This window comes from Hoplias malabaricus, chromosome 2 (genome assembly GCF_029633855.1).
Source record: "Hoplias malabaricus isolate fHopMal1 chromosome 2, fHopMal1.hap1, whole genome shotgun sequence".
Classification (NCBI taxonomy): domain Eukaryota; kingdom Metazoa; phylum Chordata; class Actinopteri; order Characiformes; family Erythrinidae; genus Hoplias; species Hoplias malabaricus.
Window position 1 is genome coordinate 75,525,812 of NC_089801.1, and position 18,082 is coordinate 75,543,893.

Here is an 18,082-nt window from a genome sequence, read left to right on the forward strand (position 1 = left end):
ACAGAGACCAAGGGGATACTCTCTATGAATCAGTGTGCAGCACTATATTCCAGCTCTTGGTTGGGAAAGTGTGTCAAACTGGCCAACTGTCCAGCTAGCCATTGCTTTTAAAAGAGATTGTTATTGCCACTCATTGCAAGGTCCATTAAGAAGGGGTCTGATGGGCTGTTGAGGAGCCAGCATGGGAGCAGCTTGGGGTGTTTTCATATTAATAAGTTTTCAAATATTTTTCTTTATTTTTTGATGCTGTGCTTATCATGATACTTACAGTTATCATTTTGCTGCCCAGACCTAATTACACATCAGCAAATGTCATTAATATATTTATTATTTTGATTTTGGGCAATTTTATCAGGTAAATGAACTCACACTGCATTGGGTTCTGAAATGGGAACTTATATCTGTTTATATCTGTGAAGTGCGCATTTCTATAATTTATTCTACCATCGTTAAAATGCACAATGCAAGTTAATTTTACCTTTTAAATATTTAATTAGGCTCAATATGTTAAGATCAATTCAAGTTCAAAATGCATTTTCTTCTATTTCTTTTAATCAACATCAAAGAAGCATGATCTTAAACAGTTAAAAAGTTCTATATGAACAGGGTGTTTGGCAGTTATATTCTGGTAACCATCTTTTTTAAAACACATTTCAAAAACATAGCAACAGTGTATTCAGAACATATTCAACTTAAAGTAAATCATTTATAGACAAAGGGGCTCTTAATCCAATTTTGATCATTTCAAATGTCACACTTTTTTATTATGTAGGGGAATTAAGTTCATCTAGATGTGTTAAATAAAATGTTCAATTAAGGCATATAATATGTCCATCTGGAATCGTTATGGACAATTCAGCACTCATTCTTACAGTTACAGGTAATATATATATAATATTTTTAGTTAATATGAAAAGGTACAGAATACTGTAGTGTAAATTCACTGTGGCGATTAATCTTTTTGTAAAAAATATGTATATAAATACATACAATCAAAATTTAAGGTCTACAAATACTAACCTGGCATTACAATGCTTTTTATAGTACACTGTAGGGTATTCTAACAAACTGGGGAAATTCATTAAATACAGAAAGTAAAATTGTGTTAATTAGTTTTTAAATAATTTGAAAATAATCTATAAATTATACATTAAACAAAAAATATCAACAAGCAAATCGTTTCTCTTAATGCCTAAATAGTGGCTGACCAACATCTATACATATATAATTCTAATGTAAAGACACTGAAGTGTGATCTACAGCATAACAATTGCTTTTAAATTGATTAACCCTAATATTATATTTGAAAAGTTTTATTCTAACTTTTTAATTAAATAATGGCAGCTTTTGGGACAGGTATACATTTTGTATAATGATTAAACTAACTTAAATTAAAAACTAGAGCAAAACTTTAGCATGTTCAATATGTCTGCAATGCAGGTGGTTTGCTTGAGAACAGATACATGTTGATAGTGCCTTTATTAGCTACATATTTTAAATCAGTAGCAAGGTAATAGCACATGAACTTGCTTTTCGGTGTAGAAGATAAAAACAATGCCACAACTCATCAACATTCTCTTGCAAACAATGATAAAAAAGGAATAACTTTAAGCAGCCCTTTGTGTGAAGATATAACCTGCTGTGGCAAAACATGTTGAAACTGCCTTTCTCACATTAGGTAACTCGTTTTAGAAGCACAGTCATTGAAAATTGATTCTCAAATAGAACTGGAGAAGACAAACTTAAAAATAAAAACTCATAAACTTGAAAATGATTAAACTCACCTGTGCTAAGCAATTGGAAAAAAAATCTAGTAAACATGGCATTATTCACCCCAACTCAACTTAAATATACCTGCAATTGCAAAAACAGCAATATAACCAAACCTTCTTTGCTTCTCTGTCATTAGAAAAAAGATGACTGGCTAGGGACATACAGCCTCTGACCACTGGCACCTGGGGCAGGCAGGGGAGGTGAGATGGGTGCCATGGAGTATCCTGCATATGGCAAAGTTTGACATGGAAATGACAATAAACCAGGAGATGGAGGAGAAGAAAAACTCCCAGGGGAACCAGGACAATGAAATGATGAATCTGTAGAGCATAGCAAAAAACAAGTACATACTCATTAAAACGTTTACATGAATAATGAAAGTAGTTCAATTAAATGAATAATTTAAATAATATAAAAAAAAAGATATTTGTAGTTTTGTTAATTGAACAATACAATTATTTGGAGCAGGTTAGGCTACAGATTATTATTATTTTTTTAATACTAATCTCTTCCCCTTGGTTTAATCGTGGGGACTTCCTGTCCAGCAGTCCCTGTCCTGCATCGGCTATTAATCAAGAGTTTCATGAGCTGTGTTAGGAGTGCTGTGGCAGGCATTAGTTCAGATTTTGCAGGGTAAGAAGCCTCACATACTTAAGATCTATTGTACTACAATCACCATTCCCAGAAAAGTTGGGATTTATTTGTAAATATCAGTAAATCAAAATGATCTTGAACCATTTTATGGATCATACCAACTTGACTGATGGTGGGGAACACAAATTCGCATGTCCAAGTTCACCAAAGTAGAACTTTATGTGCAACTTGGCCTTGCGTAAATATATTTGACCGAAGTTGTGTATGTGAAATTCACACATTGTGGTGAATCTTGCTGAAATTAAAGGAATTTTGTACTCGGAAATACACAGAGATAATCCCAGTGTGACAGGAGCTTTAGACTAAAGGGAACATGCATACACTTGGCCATTGGATAACACTGGATTGCTTGTGTCAGTTCATGTTTTAATTTTCTGGTTAGTATTTATTTTGTGATACAACGATGCAGAATTTAACACCAGGATGATTCATCAAAACAAAATGTGATTTGAACAGAATATAGACACCTTTACTTCTGATCAACATTAATGAATCATTGTTGTTCTGCATGGTCATGTCAGCTAAAAACCCTGATCTGTTGCAACAAATGTGACGATATGGATAATCCACTAGCAATTTGTAACCTCATGTGCCAAACTTTAAAAAAAATATATAATTAAAAGAAAACTGATGCATCATTGTGAAAAACTCTCCCATATATACTGAGTTGGTCAGTTGGAAAACACTGGACAAGATTTTTTTATAATTGTTTAAGTTAAATAAAACATTCAAAAGAATTCAAGAATGAATATTAATTAAACAGACTAACCAAGGTTCCACAGTGCATTCTGAGCTGCAAGCTCCTTGGCATCCTCCAGAATAGTGCAAACTTTATCAGGCATGTAACTGCTTCTTGTGCTGCTGATTACTACTTTGTAGATGAGCAATGTTTTTCCTTCATGCCCTGCTGTAGAGTAAAGGTAATACTCTGGCAGTGACCAGCCATTCTTGTGGCAGTAATATTCCAACAGGGACACAGCAGAGCTCAGCTGGCTGGTTTTGAGGATTTGCATGCTGACTGGTACCAGACTGGATCCTGGCAGGAATGGGTACACACACCTTTCTAATTCCACAGCATACGGATTACCCAAGCGAGGGGGTAAGCTAAGAGGACGTGGACATAACCCATTATTCGGAACTCCTGTGCCCAAACTGATACCCGAATCATCTTTGCTCTGTAAAAGAAAGTTAGAGTCACCATACAGGCCCCCCACTGCCGTTCCGTTATGGCTGGACCGTGTTCCAAATCTTCGACTCCCATCTTTGTTTGCTGGCTTAGCAAGAGTAACTTCAATGGGTGAGCCATCAATAAGTTTGCCATTCATGGACTGTTGTGCAGCAAGAGCATCTTCACGGTTGTAGAAGTGGATAAAGGCATAATCAGTCAATTTCTTGACACGATCCACAGAGCCAGGCTTCAGGCGAGAGAATTCAGACCTAAGTGTCTCCTCTGTTGTGTGCAACATTAAATTGCGTACATACAACACCCTAACACGCTGCATTGTCTCCTCATCTACATCCTTCTCTGGTTCAGCCCAGTCAACCTGAATAGTGTGGTCCCACAACTGGAACGTACCTGATGTAATAAACAGTAATTAATACAAAATACTTCTATTAACCATGTCAATATGATGTCCAAACTTTGTAATACCATGTAATGTTTGTGTAATACCATTATTTTGTGTAACATGTTTGTAGTGAAGTATTTTCTAGGCAACTTAAATGTGATGTACAACTCCAATATAACATGTAGTTAATTTAGTAAGAAAAAATGTTCAAGCATAAGAACAGGCAGTAGCAGATAAAAGATTAAGAGTAAAATATCCCCTTAATTAATTTTTTTAAATTCAAACATACAGCAGTGTCAGCAGGAATTTACAACCCCATTTGCTGAAAGGCTGGGACAATAGCAAAATGTAAATAAAAACAGAAAGCAATGATGCAAACCAAAATAATGATGAAAATAAATAATGCAATTCATTTAAGTAGTATTTTGATTTGAAAAAAAAATCAACTATATTTCAAATGTTGAAATTGAAAAAAATATTGTTTTTTGAAACATATTTGCCCATTTTTAATATGACACAACCAACATTTTCCAAATAAATTTGAGATGGTAAACAAAAACACTGTTAAAGCATTTCATAGAGGCTGAGTCTTTCAGAAGTAAAGACGGGGAGGGGTTCACCACTCTGTGAAAGACTGCATGGGCAACTTGAAATAGTAAAAACCTGTGGATTTCATCATATATGGCACATAATAGCATTGGTTTTCAGGCCTTCAGATGGCAATGAACTAAAAAAAGACACATTTCTGTTGTGGAAATCACTTCATTCTATACTGGTTCTTGACATCATTCCAATCTTCGTATTACTATGATATTATACAATATTACTATAATATTAATATAATCTATTTTCTCAGATTTTCAACATAATTATATAATACAATTATGATATCTTGCTTTTCATCTGGATTTTGACAACTCAATTTGGGTTTTGATGGATACCCAATTTTCATTTACAACCACAACAACTTTGCTTTTAGACATCAACCCATCTGTCCAATGCTGAAGTGGAAACATTTTTTGATGTTCAACTGACATTTGGAGTCTGCTGTTTTTATTTCATATTACAAAATAACCCTCCAGAAATGGGGTTTGTAATAAGAATCATTGTTATTAATTGTCATTTGCTAAATAATAATTAAATGTGTGCACTTGGCAGACCCTTTTATCTAAAGCAACTTACAATTTAATGATATTTAATCACACTGTAAGAAAAAGATTTACAGTGTTGTGTAATTAGGACAAGTCACGTATAACAACACATGTTTTTTTTTCATTTCTGTAATGTATAATTACCTGGTATGAGTTTCCTGCGGGCCATGGCAGCTGCTTTGTGAGATTCATACTCCACAAAGGCAAAACCACGGTTTTTACTCTTGTCTGTAGCACTTGGATACACAATAACATCCACCACCCCATCTGTCACCTAAATTGACATTGAAATAAAAAGTAAAATGATGCACAAACATGAAAACATTTTTGAACATCAATCACCACTATTGTACAACTAAACATTTTGTAGTTAGACCCAGTAACTTTATATAAACTTATTATTAAATTCAAAATTCTTCTGACAAAGGATTATAATAAGCAATGCTTTGTTTTGTTTGTCTGTGTTTAGCGGGCACTTTCTCTGGGCACCATGATAAAAACACCCACAGGTGCAGGTCAGGATGAAGGGAAGGCTTTGGTGAATACAAAACAGTTTGTACAAAAGTTTATTTTGGCCCAAGATGCTGGTTGGTGATCTGCTGGACAAATGTCAGATAAATCACATTTAAAATCCAACCAATGATGATAATTGAAGCACTGACCTTCATCATCTCCTCTTGTATCTCCTCTTTCTTTTTGTCTTTTGGGATAGCACCGATAAAGAGTCGACAGTTGTCCAGACTTACACACACTCCTATAAACTTCCCTGGACGGATCTCGTAGTTGTCAAGTAGATGAATGGCTCTTTGTGCTGCTTCTCGGGTGGTGTACATAACAAAAGCATAGCCACGATTTTCCCCGCTGAACTCCATCATCAAACGAAACTCATAGATACGACCTGCACGTTCAAACACTGGCACCAGCTCATCTTCATACATGTCCCTGGGAATTTTCCCCACAAAGACCTCACATCCTCTTGGAGGAGGGGGTCCTTCCCAACCTAAAACAAAGATTTGTAATCATCATCCATTTTTAATGTAACCTAAGATTTAATTAAGACCTAAGATGAGACTTATCACAATATATTTATTCATTCATTGTCTGTAACCGCTTATCAAATTCACAGTCACGGTGGGTCCGGAGCCTACCCAGAATCACTGGGCGCAAGGTAGGAACACACCCTGGAGGGTGCGCCAGTCCTTCACAGGGCAACACACACACACACTTGTAAATTAAAAAGTAACACATAAATTACTTATAAATAGAGCTGGGGCGACTCGTTGACATCACTGATTAAAGGAGTACATCAATTTGCATAACATCTGTTATTTCACCATTAGATCATCACCAGTAGATTGACCAGAGGAGGATGGGTCACCCCTTGTGAGCCTTGGTTCCTCCCAAGGTTTCTTCCTCAGCTGGGGGAGTTTTTCCTTGCCACTGTCGCCCCTGGCTTGCTCACTTGAGGGTTTTACATTTGTCTTTACATTTCATGTCAAATCTTGTCTTACTGGAATTCTGTGAAGCTGCTCTGTGACAACATCAGTTGTGAAAAGCGCTATATAAATAAATTTGATTTGATTTTGATTTGATTTCATATAATATTATTAATATTATAAGGCTGTAATGTAGAAATTAAACTTCTTTTAAATATGGCACTATTATTATTATTCTGGTGTAATTTGTGTCTCTTTTTCAGGATTGGGCAAAGCAGTGTGAAGGAATTTTTCCACAAAAGAAACCCCAATCCATGCACACCTCAGATGGTTGTTAAGCTTTCTAACAGTATCTTACAGATGAATATAAATTACATGAAATCCCTTGCTAAGGTGTAAGGTAAAATTTTCTGTGAAGATCAACACATTTCATAGAGGATATATATTTTATGTAAGAAAAATGAGATTACCACATACACTGGACTATTTCATTTGGTAGAACAATGCTATGCAGTCCATACTTTGATTCTTGTTACATTGGTTGTATTAAATAAGCATGGGAATTCATTCATTCATTCATTATCTGTAAGCGCTTATCCAGTTCAGGGTCGCGTTGGGTCCAGAGCCTACCTGGAATCATTTGGCACAAGGCAGGAACACACCGTGGAGGGGGCACCAGTCCTTCACAGGGCAACACACACTCACACCTACGGACACTTTTTGAGTCACCAATCCACCTACCAACGTGTGTTTTTGGACCGTGGGAGGAAACCGGAGCACCCTGAGGAAACCCACGGGGAGAACACACCACTGGGAATTTTTTGAGATTATTCAATCATTTAGTCTTAAGATTAACCAACCAACTAGAAGAAAATTAATTAATTAATTAAAAATAAATCATTATGTGAAGCCCTATTGTAAAATATTTTATAATTCTTTTTTCACTTCAGTTACTACAAAAATACCTTTATATTCTTCCCTTCATAGAGAAATGTTCTATTACTTTTTTGATGATCTTGGTTGACAAAGAAAAATATTTCCTTACCTGGAGGGGGACCACCAAATTTTCTTTGCCCATTTTCCTGAACCATACTGTAACCTGTCTTCTCCATCAGGGCCAAGAGAGCAGCTTCATTGGGGCTTCCCATCTCACCATCTTCACAAGGATGAGAAATGCTGTGTTCTTCCATCTTAGAAAAGCACAGTATGAAAATTTCATATCTCTTAATTGTTGTAGTAAATCTTATTTTTCATTTTTCAATCATACCGTTAATTTCCTCATATACCAGTACAATTCAAACTTTTTTGTATATTGCTTATTACAGTCTAAGGTTGTAGCCAATCCACTTTGCAGAAAAACTAGAATTAAAACAAAAATGAATAAGCTCATTTAATCAAGCCTTAAGTGCCAAAATGAGCCTCTATAATGAAAGCATTTCTAACAAAATGACATTTTTTTAACTTTACCTTTGATGTTTGCAGAGATTCTTAATGGTTGCAGGTCAGGTTTTGCTTAGTAAGTTAATTTATTATCAGGAAAAGACCTAGAGGTTAAAAAATAAAACCAAGTGTTCTTCAAATTGAACCCTCACATCTCTTTTGTTCACCCTCCAACAACGTCATCAAAGTGCACACTTCCAGGAAGGTTTAAGGGCTTAGAGCAAGAATTGTGATGGGGAATGTCATGAAATAGGTATTTTGGGACTTCTCAGATATTGTCAGGTTTCCTATTTCCAGCCAATTATTTGGGCAAAAAAATTAGTCCGTATTGTATTTAAGCTTCCTGAATAATTTTGTAAACCTACCATTTACTTAAAGACCAGCAGACCAGTCTTTTTTCACCATTAGACACTATGGAACCATTTAGGCTCTGTGTGTTCCAATGAAGAGTTTTTCTACCTATGGATTTGGAGTCACAATTTTCATAATTGGATTCATAATTTCAGTGCACTCTGTGACACTGTTTGACAACAGTTCTTTATAGTCCTTCACCTTATTTACAACTATAAATACATAAATTATAAACTACACATTGTTGGGAAGTATTATATCAGCATCGGCTAATGTGCAACAAAAATACAGTAAGTAGGCCCTTTACAAATACAAAGTAAAAGCAATAAAATCAGTTAACTATTGAAATAACTGCATGCAATGAAACTAAAGTTAATCCAATATAATGATTTTCTGATGTTGATAAGTCATTGGTTCAGATAACGGAAGAATGTGATTTATGGTTTAGTTTTGTGTTTTTTCAAATACTTAATATGTTGCAGAAGTAATGCTGCTGTTTTTATTTTGTCAAAAAATCATGATGTAGACTTGCTTGGGACAAACATGGGCTTAAATGATGCTACGGTACCAATTAAGCCCATACCACACTTTTGACATATTTCATAAAATAAATGTATCTTATATTTTAAAATGACATTTTCAAATTAGATTAATCATACATTTTCCTAAAAAACATTCAACATAAGTCAATATCTATTAAATATTACTGAAACAGATTTAGGTGGCCTTAATGGGTATAATTACCCTAACTGGGGTGATGACAATATTTCCTTTAAGGCTTTGTCTTAAGAAACCTTATTATTTTAAAAATAGTATCATTGTCAATGAGGTCAAAAAAAGCTCTTGTTGAGTGCAAATGAATGAAATTTCAATACATTTTAACACGAAAACGACATCAGTAGATATTCTGTTTACACTGACATTCCTAAACTCGACTAAATTAAGTTTTACCAATAAAAACCGTTAATTTGATACCCTTGCTGTATATCTAGCTACAATAGTATATTAAAATGAGTTGAATAAAAGATGTCCAGTGCAATTCTCGTTATTATGAAGCAAATAATTGAAAATAGTTTCGAGTAAAACGTTAGTCTGGCTCTGGGGAGTCGGTTTTAACTGCTAAACACCGCTGCTTTGCTAGCCTGAGGTAATTTAGTACTCGCTAACAAGCTCGCTAGCTTCAGTCGCTAACCAACGGTAACGTTAATAAAACATGGGTTTATTAAAAATATAACAAAAACATAAAATCCGACGTCAACATAAATTATATCGACTATAACGAGTCTTTTCGAGAATAACATTTTGTTCAGTGAGTTAAACTGGCTTCATCTCACAAACGCTTCATAAATATTTAACTTCAAGTCTAATGTTAATTTTACCTAAATGTGGCCTTTTACAGCTACCTCAAAATGTAATCAAGTATTTAACAGTAGTATTGTAAGGGAGATAAGCACCCGTTTTTGTTAATTTTTTAAACTTCACGGCCTTTCATAAACTGAGAACAGTCACTGAGCTCCTACAGCTATCACCACCTTCTTCAGTTGATTCACTCGACAACAAAGACTCCAGAGCGCAACTCAGGACGTAACGAATAACGTTTTTTTCCCCTCAAGAATGAAAACAAATACTTTTGAACTCGTTTTGAACTCAGTTTTTATGACTTATAGTAGGCTGTTTGTCTTTATTTCTCTTATACACTATAATACACGTCCTATGCCTTCTTGAATTAGTCATACGTGTAAAATTTCGTGTTTTTTCCAGATAGTAGCTACAAATAACCAACACACAAAAAATAAATTATTTAAAAATAAAAGTTTTATTAACCAAATCACATTTGGCTCTGAACATCCCAGTCCTTTTTCTCGTGTTTATTTAAAACAGTAGACAGATGAAAACCGATGAGGAACATTAAAAGCCTTACTATGACATGGGCCAGATGGATACTCCATATAATGTACCACATAATTCAAAAATTTGTACTTTTAAAAATCAAACAATGCACTAAAAATCTAGTAAGTCAAAGAACTACCTATATGAATACCAAATAGAACTCTGGGTATTTAATATTAAACCCTGAAGGCTAAATTCTGGATCAATGAAGTACACTATATAGGGAGTAATGAGCAGCATGAGAATCAACCAAGTTGCCCCAAAAACTACTAAATTCTGCAACCCCAAGGATAAGTTTGGAGAAAACAATATTTATTTTCCAAAATAATTTGGTTTATCTGTTAGTTTGGTTCTTATTTTTACAATATCTACTGTAAGATTAAGATAGATGTCTGTATAATCTTTACTCCATCTTTATAAAGACTCCAAACTTCCAAACTTGATTGAATTTTAAATAATTTACAAAGAATTAAAATTATATATCATAACTCATGGTATTGCCCATCACATGTGCATACACTGCTTAGTTACGTGTTTTAGAGGCTTAGAAACAACTTTTATATCGTTTTTTTTTTTTTACACAAATGTTGGTCCCATTATTTTTATTTAAACATTTATTGTTATGCCAATATGGAATATGAATGATAGCAAGAGCATTCATTTTTGTGGTGAGAGTCAGATTTGCTAAAACAAAATCTAACTATATATAATCCTTTCCCAGACAGCGAGCATATATCGATCCACTGGCGTAAAAAGTTTGGCACACCACTGACCATTGCTGGTCCACCATCAGACCAGTCAGATTACTGTCCTGTACAGGATATAACTCATTTATAATCTCCTCAAACAGATTCTAAATTCACAGAGACATTTTTTTTTCTGGAAAATAAACTAATACAAATATTGCTAACCACTGTGAGAGATATAATTATGAGTATAAACCTGATATAAAATGATTAAATGCTGAAAATGTTGACACTGTGCTGGATTAAAATTATTTATTAATCTTATTTATAAAGAATAACAAATAGAACCTAATGATGGAAAAATTAGTAAATTGGACTGTGAATGGGAAAGTGCTAAAATGTGGCATTTTGTATAAAATGCTGTTTAATCACCAGTCTTCCAGCCAGAAAATGCTGTGCAAAACGCCAGTGGACCTCCAACTTTGCCCTCAGTGGACTAAATGTGGTCTGCCATCTCCTTGCTATCAAGGATTGACCACATGCTGTAATACCTTGTTATACAATCTGAAAATAAAATACTTATTATGATACAAGAATGGTTACATTATTCATGTTCAATGAATATATACTTAAAACGTGTTCATTTAGATAACCTATACAACTTAATAGCACTAGCAATTGTGCCAATAAATCATATTTTCTACATCTCATTGCATAATTTGCAATAAATAATGATATTGAATAAAATACATTAAAACCACTAATTCACACCCTCCCGACTTGTAGGAGGGGATCATGACGCCATCCATATGGTGAAGGGGATGACCGCAGTAATTAAGATTCCGTACACAGAGAGATAGCCCAGGTAGACTGTGATGTACAGACACAGCAGAAGGGACAGGAAGGAACTTGTCTTGCTGAACACAATCTTCCGCACATTCTTGCAGAACTGTAAAAGAGAGAAGGAAAAAACCCACTAAAGCTCAACTGAGTGATTTTGGTTTTTGCACAGATCCAACAGTAGATGGTGATAATGTGCTTCTCTGCTTTTAGAAGACTTTCTAATGAGCATGTATTTAAATGGGAAAACATACTTCAGTTTCATCCTAAATCTGTTCTCAAGACAGTTTTCTGAATTACATTAAATTATTTATTAAAAATACCGCATTCAATTTCACACTGTAACACCTAAAGCACATAGTGGTTGCCAGTTTTTCTAATCACATCTGATGGGTTGAAAGTAATGACTAACAGATTAAATGTCTTAGAAAATATAGATTAGTATTTTGCAGCTGAAACCACAAATGACCCAAAAGCATTAGATCACATATTAATACAGAATAGGAAATTGATCCTTGTGCATTTCCTGAGCATATTCCCAGATTAAAGTGTATTTTTTTTTATATCTATAAATACACACGCATCCATACATATATAAAACTGATGCACTGAATTAGCCTTATGCTTAAACTTGCTTCATTATTTACAGAAAGGGGCTCATATCAAAATTTAAGTATAATATATGATATATAAATGTTAATATGCATGAGAATAATGCCAACCCTTTAAATTACAATCACTTATAATCAAAGTACTTTTAAATACATGCTTTTAATTCAGATGTATTTACAAAACACATCCATGCCTACATCATCTCATCTATGTTTATTTATTTGTTTATTTTAATTGTTCCTCTAGTCTATATTTGGAATTCATTTGAAATGGTTGCACTCACAAAGGGGCTTTGTCCAGGCTTTAGTTGCCTTACTTCGGCTTTACAGTTCAAGAAACAATTCAGCATTTTCTTGCTAATCCTTAACCTTTGTAAGGAGAGACAAAAATTCTATATCTACCACTATGTACATAATTTAACTGAATTAACAGCAAAGATGAATTTAAAAACCCTTTTTTTCCATTATATCATATACAACAGCAGTCACTTGTAATAGTTCTGTACAAGATTTTCAGCTGAATGTGTTATATTTGTCTTTACAATGGTCTAAAACATACCTTCCCAAACTGGCGAAGGGGTATTCATGTCATGCACAATTTATTGTGGATTTCAACTCAGGAAGGGCTTGTTTATAGATGGAATAATTGTATGTGATGTTAGAGGGGTGGAGGGGTGCTCCAGGCCCAAGGCTGAAAACATGCTTAGTATCCAACTTCTTTTTAAAGAGAAATTAATGTATATTCTGTGCCTTTCTTCAGTTTCACCCTCCCATAACACCATTTCTAAAAAAAAAAAAAAATTATGATATCTCAGCTGTTGGAACCAGGTTGTATAAGTGAAATGTATGGTTTTCTGGACCATTTCTGAGTTATACACAAGTGAATTAGCAGATTCATAATATTTCTTTGAAGTATCTGGTTATTAGTAAAAAGTAAAAGGATAGATCTTAAAAACACTGTCTGTTGTGAGCCATGTTTTAAGTGGTACTTTACCTGGTAGGTTTGAAAGCTCATGCTAGTACCATATCTGCAGTACATGACGTAATGTTCGCAGTTGTACCACAGCAGACTGTATTCCACTGAGCCCAGCAACTTTTCTGCTCTCCTTGCCACCTCTTCACCATTCAGTGGTGGCCGACTGCACACCTTGTCCATGTGGTTGACTAGAATCTCTGCTCCAAATGCAAAGTCTTCCACACAGTCTATACGCACACTGGCCTGCTTTGTTATCACTCCAAGAAGCAGTCGGTTGTTGGTCACCATCTTGGAAATGGCACTCTTGTCTGCTGAGACAGCTGGTAGGATATCAGGAATGAGGTGTGCCACACGGTCGTTCCCCAGATAGATCCCAAAATGGCTGAAGAGAGTTCGAGGCACCTCCAGAATGTCTCCCCTTTTAAATTTGGAGACGTCATGCTTGCCCAATTTCGGTTTCTTTTTCTCTTTCTTTTCATCTGTGGTCAGGGCAATGAAAAAGCAGGTGAGAAACTGCACGAGAAACATCTTCAAAGGTTGGATGTAGTGGCTTTCTAGGAGGCATGGAACTTCACAGTTTTATCCCTCCAGAAAGGGTGAGGAGGGGCAGAGGGATTACGGCGCTGTGACAATTTTCTTACGCACTTATCAATAAGCAAGTCACATGCTCAGGGCAACAATACATAATTGGTTACTCAATGCCTGCATGGTCCCATTTTTTCCTTTGTGCAGTGGTGAAGAAATAAGTAAATAGCATTAATCAGGTTCTATTTTTGGCCCACTTTGTCCCTGAGAAAATTTATAACCAGACGAATCGTATTATATAATACAGAAAGGAATGGCGCAACTGTATGTAATTCGTTCAAATTCTCTAGAAAATCTAAAAGCACATTACACAATTCACATTTACACAACCACAAACACTAAGAAGGAAAATAAAGAAAAACATTATGTATAAGAACCAAAACATTGTGTAATCTGTTCACAAACTCTTTGCTGGAAATACGGATAATGACATTCAAATACTAACATAAACAAATGTTACTGATTTTAAGACGGGATTTTTTATTTATGTTGTCTTACTTCATTGTCATTAAAACGCTGCAATAAGGGAAATTATGGTCTAGCCATTTGTTTGTTTCCTGTTTGTTTGGTGGTTGATTTTTGCTGAAGCTTGTCATGAAAAAAGAAAAGTTATATAGAGAACATATTGTTTAATATTTAATAATGCTGATTGCATAGGGTACAAAAATAAGTGGTTAATTTGAACATAATATTGTTAAACGGTGCTACACATATACACTTGTCTCTTATCCAGCCATCCACAAGGTGAAGAGGATGAGGAAGGTTGGAAGTGCTGTACATGGTGATAATCCCAGGTAAATTATAAAACACACTCCAAGTAATGTTGCCACAAGCATACTCCTTTGATCCCGAAGTATGGATTTAAGGAACTCGCAAAACTGTTGAAGAGAGACAGAGAAACAGTTAGTCATGATGTCCTTATTTCCTGTATCCTTGAAAGCTGGCTGCCGTGGTGTACTGGGTTTAAACTTGCTGTGCAACATTCAAAGAAACTCTTGTTCTCCTCTGCAGTCCAAAATGACCCAGATTTCTTGAGGAGCCTATTGCTATAAACTTGAAAATTTTCATTGGAAACTTGCAGTTTTGGAAATGCTGTCATGGAACAACCTTCAAACTGGATCAAGTAACACTAACACAAGATGTGCTATTAGCAGGTTTCATGAACTACTCCATTGAAAATTAACTGAAAGACACAGACTGTCTTAAATCTATTAATGTGGAACAGAAATAGACACAGTTTAATTCACATGATTTAAAGCACATGATTTGTTAATGTGTTATGTTTAGTCTAAATGGACCCTCTTGTAAACACTCGGTTGCTCTCATTACAAAATCTAACTGTTCATACAGTTTTGTTAAGCACCTCATTAAGTGAGGAAATTAAACATAAAAGCATTTTCACATCCTCTGTCCATTCACAGCCATACCATGAAATGGCGGCCGTGTTTCTACACTCATAATCCATTTTATATGCTCCACTTAATACATGTGTGCTTTGTAGTTCTACAGACTGTGCTACATCTGTTGCCACTGTATTCAACACAACATGTTGGCCCACCATGTAGATATAAAGTCAGAGACAAGTTCAGACAAGCTGCAGTTTGTTATTGTCGTCATCTGCTCCTTCATCAGTGTTCACAGGACACTGCTGGCTGGATTTTTTGGGTTGGTGGACTATTTACAGTTCTAAAATTCATGAGCAGTACTGAGGTGCCTGATCCACTCATACCAACACAAGACACACTAATATAGTAGCTCTGTGGTGGACACTAAAAACAGCCTTAAAGTAGCAGAGCAACAGACAAAATACAAAATACAATCTGTAATTTTAAACTACAAAGTAGTGGAGCTGATAAAATGGACAATGAGTGAAGAAACAAGGATGTGGTTTTAATACTATTGTGGAATGGTGTGTGTATAATTTTTTTTAATATATGACAGATACCAAATATCGTTCAACATTAGCATAAACTGCTAATAATAATAACAACAAGAGACGAACAATAAAACTATACCCATCTAATCGTTTTTGAAAATCTGATTGGTTAAACAGACAATCGAATCAAAGCGCAGCACCATGACAACACGTTTTATTGCTTTGTTTGCGTTACAGAAAAACTTTATCGTTTTTTTTTCTAAAACTGTGGGAAGTAATAGAACTTCAACATATTGACCAATCAACAGTTACATGAATTATCCTGTTGTGAAAAATGTTAGCTTTAGAAAAGCGTACACGGCTCTGGGAAAAACATGCGTTTTTTGTTACTTTTTTTGGTCTTTTGTTCCCACCCACTCACATCTGGTTGTTGTACTACAGTTGTACTGACTGGTATGCTGCTTATTCATTCACTGGTTAATGTAATAGGATTATCTCCAGTTTTTAAGCTTCTTTGGACTCTTTAAATTCCTGAAGTGAAATGGTTAAGGGTAAACTGCCAATTTGTGCCGGTACCTTGTCGGTCTGCAGACTTATGGCGGTGCCGTAGCGGCAGTAGGTGACGAAGTGCTCGCAGTTGTTCCACAGCAGACTGTACGGAATGCTGCCGATGAGTTTCTCCGCCCGCAGCGCCACCTCCTCTCCGGCCAGCGGACGCGTCCCGACTGCGCCGTCCATGCTGTTGAGGAGCACCGGCGATCCGTACGCGAAATCCTGCAGGGAGTCCACGCGCACGGCCGCGCGCTTGTTCAACACACCGAGCAGCAGGCGCGTGTTGCTCACGACGCGCTGCACGCGGCTGGCATCGCCCGTCAATGCGGGCAGGATGTCGGGAATGAGATGCGCCACCTTACCGTCGCCCAGGTAGATGCCGAAGTGGATGAAGAGCGTGCGGGGAACCTCCAGCAGGTCGCCGCGCTGCAGTTTCTGGAGGAGCCTCTCCGTCTCCACTTCGTCGTGCGCTTGTGTCTCCTTCTTCTCACCACATGGCAGCACGCTGAAGATGTCGAAGTGCGCGAGAAGGAAAGCTTTCTCCAGCAACAGCGCCAGAGAGTCCAGCATGGTGCCGAAAAATGGCCCAAAGAGCCGTAGCCGTCCCTAGTAGGTCGGCAGTGTTTACTCGTTCTCCAGCCAAAGCCTGCACTTCTGCTCTTACAAGTGACGTCAGTACAAACGCGCGCACACACATAAGAGTGGAAAGAAAGCCCGCCGTGGCCCCTGATGACAAAGTAAAGTGGGAGAAAAGAAGCAGGGTTAATGGCTACCTCATAAAAGTAGGCCATCCCAAAAACGTAGCCGGGGAATTTACAGAATGATTTACACTCCATGACTCTTCAAACTACGATTCTGCCATCAAACAGCAATTTAAAGTCTGTTTTAAGCTTATTCTGAAGACAATTCAGATATAAAAGAGTCTAAAAGTCATAAATAGAGGTTTTGTCATACTGTAAACACCGATTTTAAGTTAAGTTTCCATGTCTTACAAATAAAGACCCACAAATCGTATGGCAGTTCAAATGACTACGTATACTGTTTCCTGACTAAAATGTTCTCCCAGCTCAATTAGAAAAAAAAAAGAATGTCTACTTACAAAGGATAAATAAATGTGTTTAACTCCCAAGTCATTATTTTAGTCTAAAATCTGGTCTAAAGGACACACATGTGAAGGTTTGATTTATGTTACTGCTTTCAAACTACAATACTACCTCCAAAATAAAGCCCTAATTTAACACCAATTTAAGTGTTGTGACTTGATGCCAACATCAGAACAGTAACTATGAAAGTAGACGTCTATGTCACTGCCTCCAAACTGATGCTGGAGATGATATGACTAAACTTCATTAATCCTTTTAGTCTTTGAAAACTAGTTTTAGACATGCCAATTTGGTCAAAACAAATGGGAATGTAAAATCAGCAGTAAATACTGGAATAAGTCATTTTATAGCAGACTCAATACCTGGGGTGCTTTGATCGGATGATTATTATTTTTTAACAGATTATTTTTAGTTTTCTTTGAGTCAATATTTCAGTGAAGTAACGAACTTAAAGCTATTCTTCCCATCTAACATGGACCCCTTAAACTTCCATTGCATGAGCAGTACCCCTCCATATGGCATCAATTATCCTCCATGTTCTCCAGCGGAAAAACTGCTTCTAAAGCACATGTAAAAAGGTAAAATGAATG

General features: G+C 36.0%; 3 protein-coding genes across 7 annotated transcripts; all 3 read right to left on the minus strand.

Annotated features, from left to right (window-relative positions):
- Positions 1 to 176: 176 nt before the first annotated feature.
- rbm46 (RNA binding motif protein 46) lies at positions 177 to 10,032 on the minus strand. 4 transcript variants are annotated; one of them, XM_066661595.1, is made up of 7 exons: positions 9,906 to 10,032; positions 8,050 to 8,126; positions 7,628 to 7,772; positions 5,809 to 6,146; positions 5,291 to 5,420; positions 3,197 to 4,003; positions 177 to 2,093 (listed from the first exon to the last, which is right to left on the minus strand). In XM_066661595.1, exons 3-7 carry the CDS (start codon positions 7,770 to 7,772, stop codon positions 1,906 to 1,908), a joined length of 1,608 nt encoding a protein of 535 aa, XP_066517692.1. In that variant the 5' UTR covers positions 8,050 to 8,126; positions 9,906 to 10,032; the 3' UTR covers positions 177 to 1,905. The 4 variants fall into 4 exon arrangements, with proteins under 4 accessions (XP_066517692.1, XP_066517689.1, XP_066517690.1 ...); XM_066661592.1 differs by having other exon boundaries at positions 9,828 to 10,023; XM_066661593.1 differs by having other exon boundaries at positions 9,753 to 10,023.
- Positions 10,033 to 10,214: 182 nt separating this feature from the next.
- lratb.2 (lecithin retinol acyltransferase b, tandem duplicate 2) lies at positions 10,215 to 13,907 on the minus strand. The gene is made up of 2 exons (XM_066661599.1): positions 13,395 to 13,907; positions 10,215 to 11,898 (listed from the first exon to the last, which is right to left on the minus strand). The coding sequence occupies exons 1-2, from the start codon at positions 13,902 to 13,904 to the stop codon at positions 11,743 to 11,745; spliced, it is 666 nt and encodes a 221-aa protein (XP_066517696.1). The 5' UTR covers positions 13,905 to 13,907; the 3' UTR covers positions 10,215 to 11,742.
- Positions 13,908 to 14,685: 778 nt separating this feature from the next.
- Positions 14,686 to 17,630, minus strand: LOC136687261 (lecithin retinol acyltransferase-like). Of its 2 annotated transcripts, XM_066661598.1 has the most exons (3): positions 17,489 to 17,630; positions 16,414 to 17,115; positions 14,686 to 14,839 (listed from the first exon to the last, which is right to left on the minus strand). In XM_066661598.1, the coding sequence occupies exons 2-3, from the start codon at positions 16,957 to 16,959 to the stop codon at positions 14,687 to 14,689; spliced, it is 699 nt and encodes a 232-aa protein (XP_066517695.1). In that variant the 5' UTR covers positions 16,960 to 17,115; positions 17,489 to 17,630; the 3' UTR covers position 14,686. The 2 variants fall into 2 exon arrangements, with proteins under 2 accessions (XP_066517695.1, XP_066517694.1); XM_066661597.1 differs by lacking the exon at positions 17,489 to 17,630 and having other exon boundaries at positions 16,414 to 17,338.
- Positions 17,631 to 18,082: the final 452 nt, after the last annotated feature.

What these genes read in the sequence shown, in the direction of transcription:
- rbm46 (XM_066661595.1), bottom strand. Translation starts at nt 7,772, where the DNA reads ATGGAAGAACACAGCATTTCTCATCCTTGTGAAGATGGTGAGATGGGA. An exon ending in ATTTGGTGGTCCCCCTCCAG is followed by an intron (nt 6,147 to 7,627) that starts GTAAGGAAATAT and finishes TCTTTGTTTTAG; the next exon opens with GTTGGGAAGGACCCCCTCCT. An exon ending in CCGCAGGAAACTCATACCAG is followed by an intron (nt 4,004 to 5,290) that starts GTAATTATACAT and finishes TTATTACATCAG; the next exon opens with GTACGTTCCAGTTGTGGGAC.
- LOC136687261 (XM_066661598.1), bottom strand. Translation starts at nt 16,959, where the DNA reads ATGCTGGACTCTCTGGCGCTGTTGCTGGAGAAAGCTTTCCTTCTCGCG. An exon ending in TAAGTCTGCAGACCGACAAG is followed by an intron (nt 14,840 to 16,413) that starts GTACCGGCACAA and finishes TCTCTTCAACAG; the next exon opens with TTTTGCGAGTTCCTTAAATC.
- lratb.2 (XM_066661599.1), bottom strand. Translation starts at nt 13,904, where the DNA reads ATGTTTCTCGTGCAGTTTCTCACCTGCTTTTTCATTGCCCTGACCACA. An exon ending in TGAGCTTTCAAACCTACCAG is followed by an intron (nt 11,899 to 13,394) that starts GTAAAGTACCAC and finishes TCTCTTTTACAG; the next exon opens with TTCTGCAAGAATGTGCGGAA.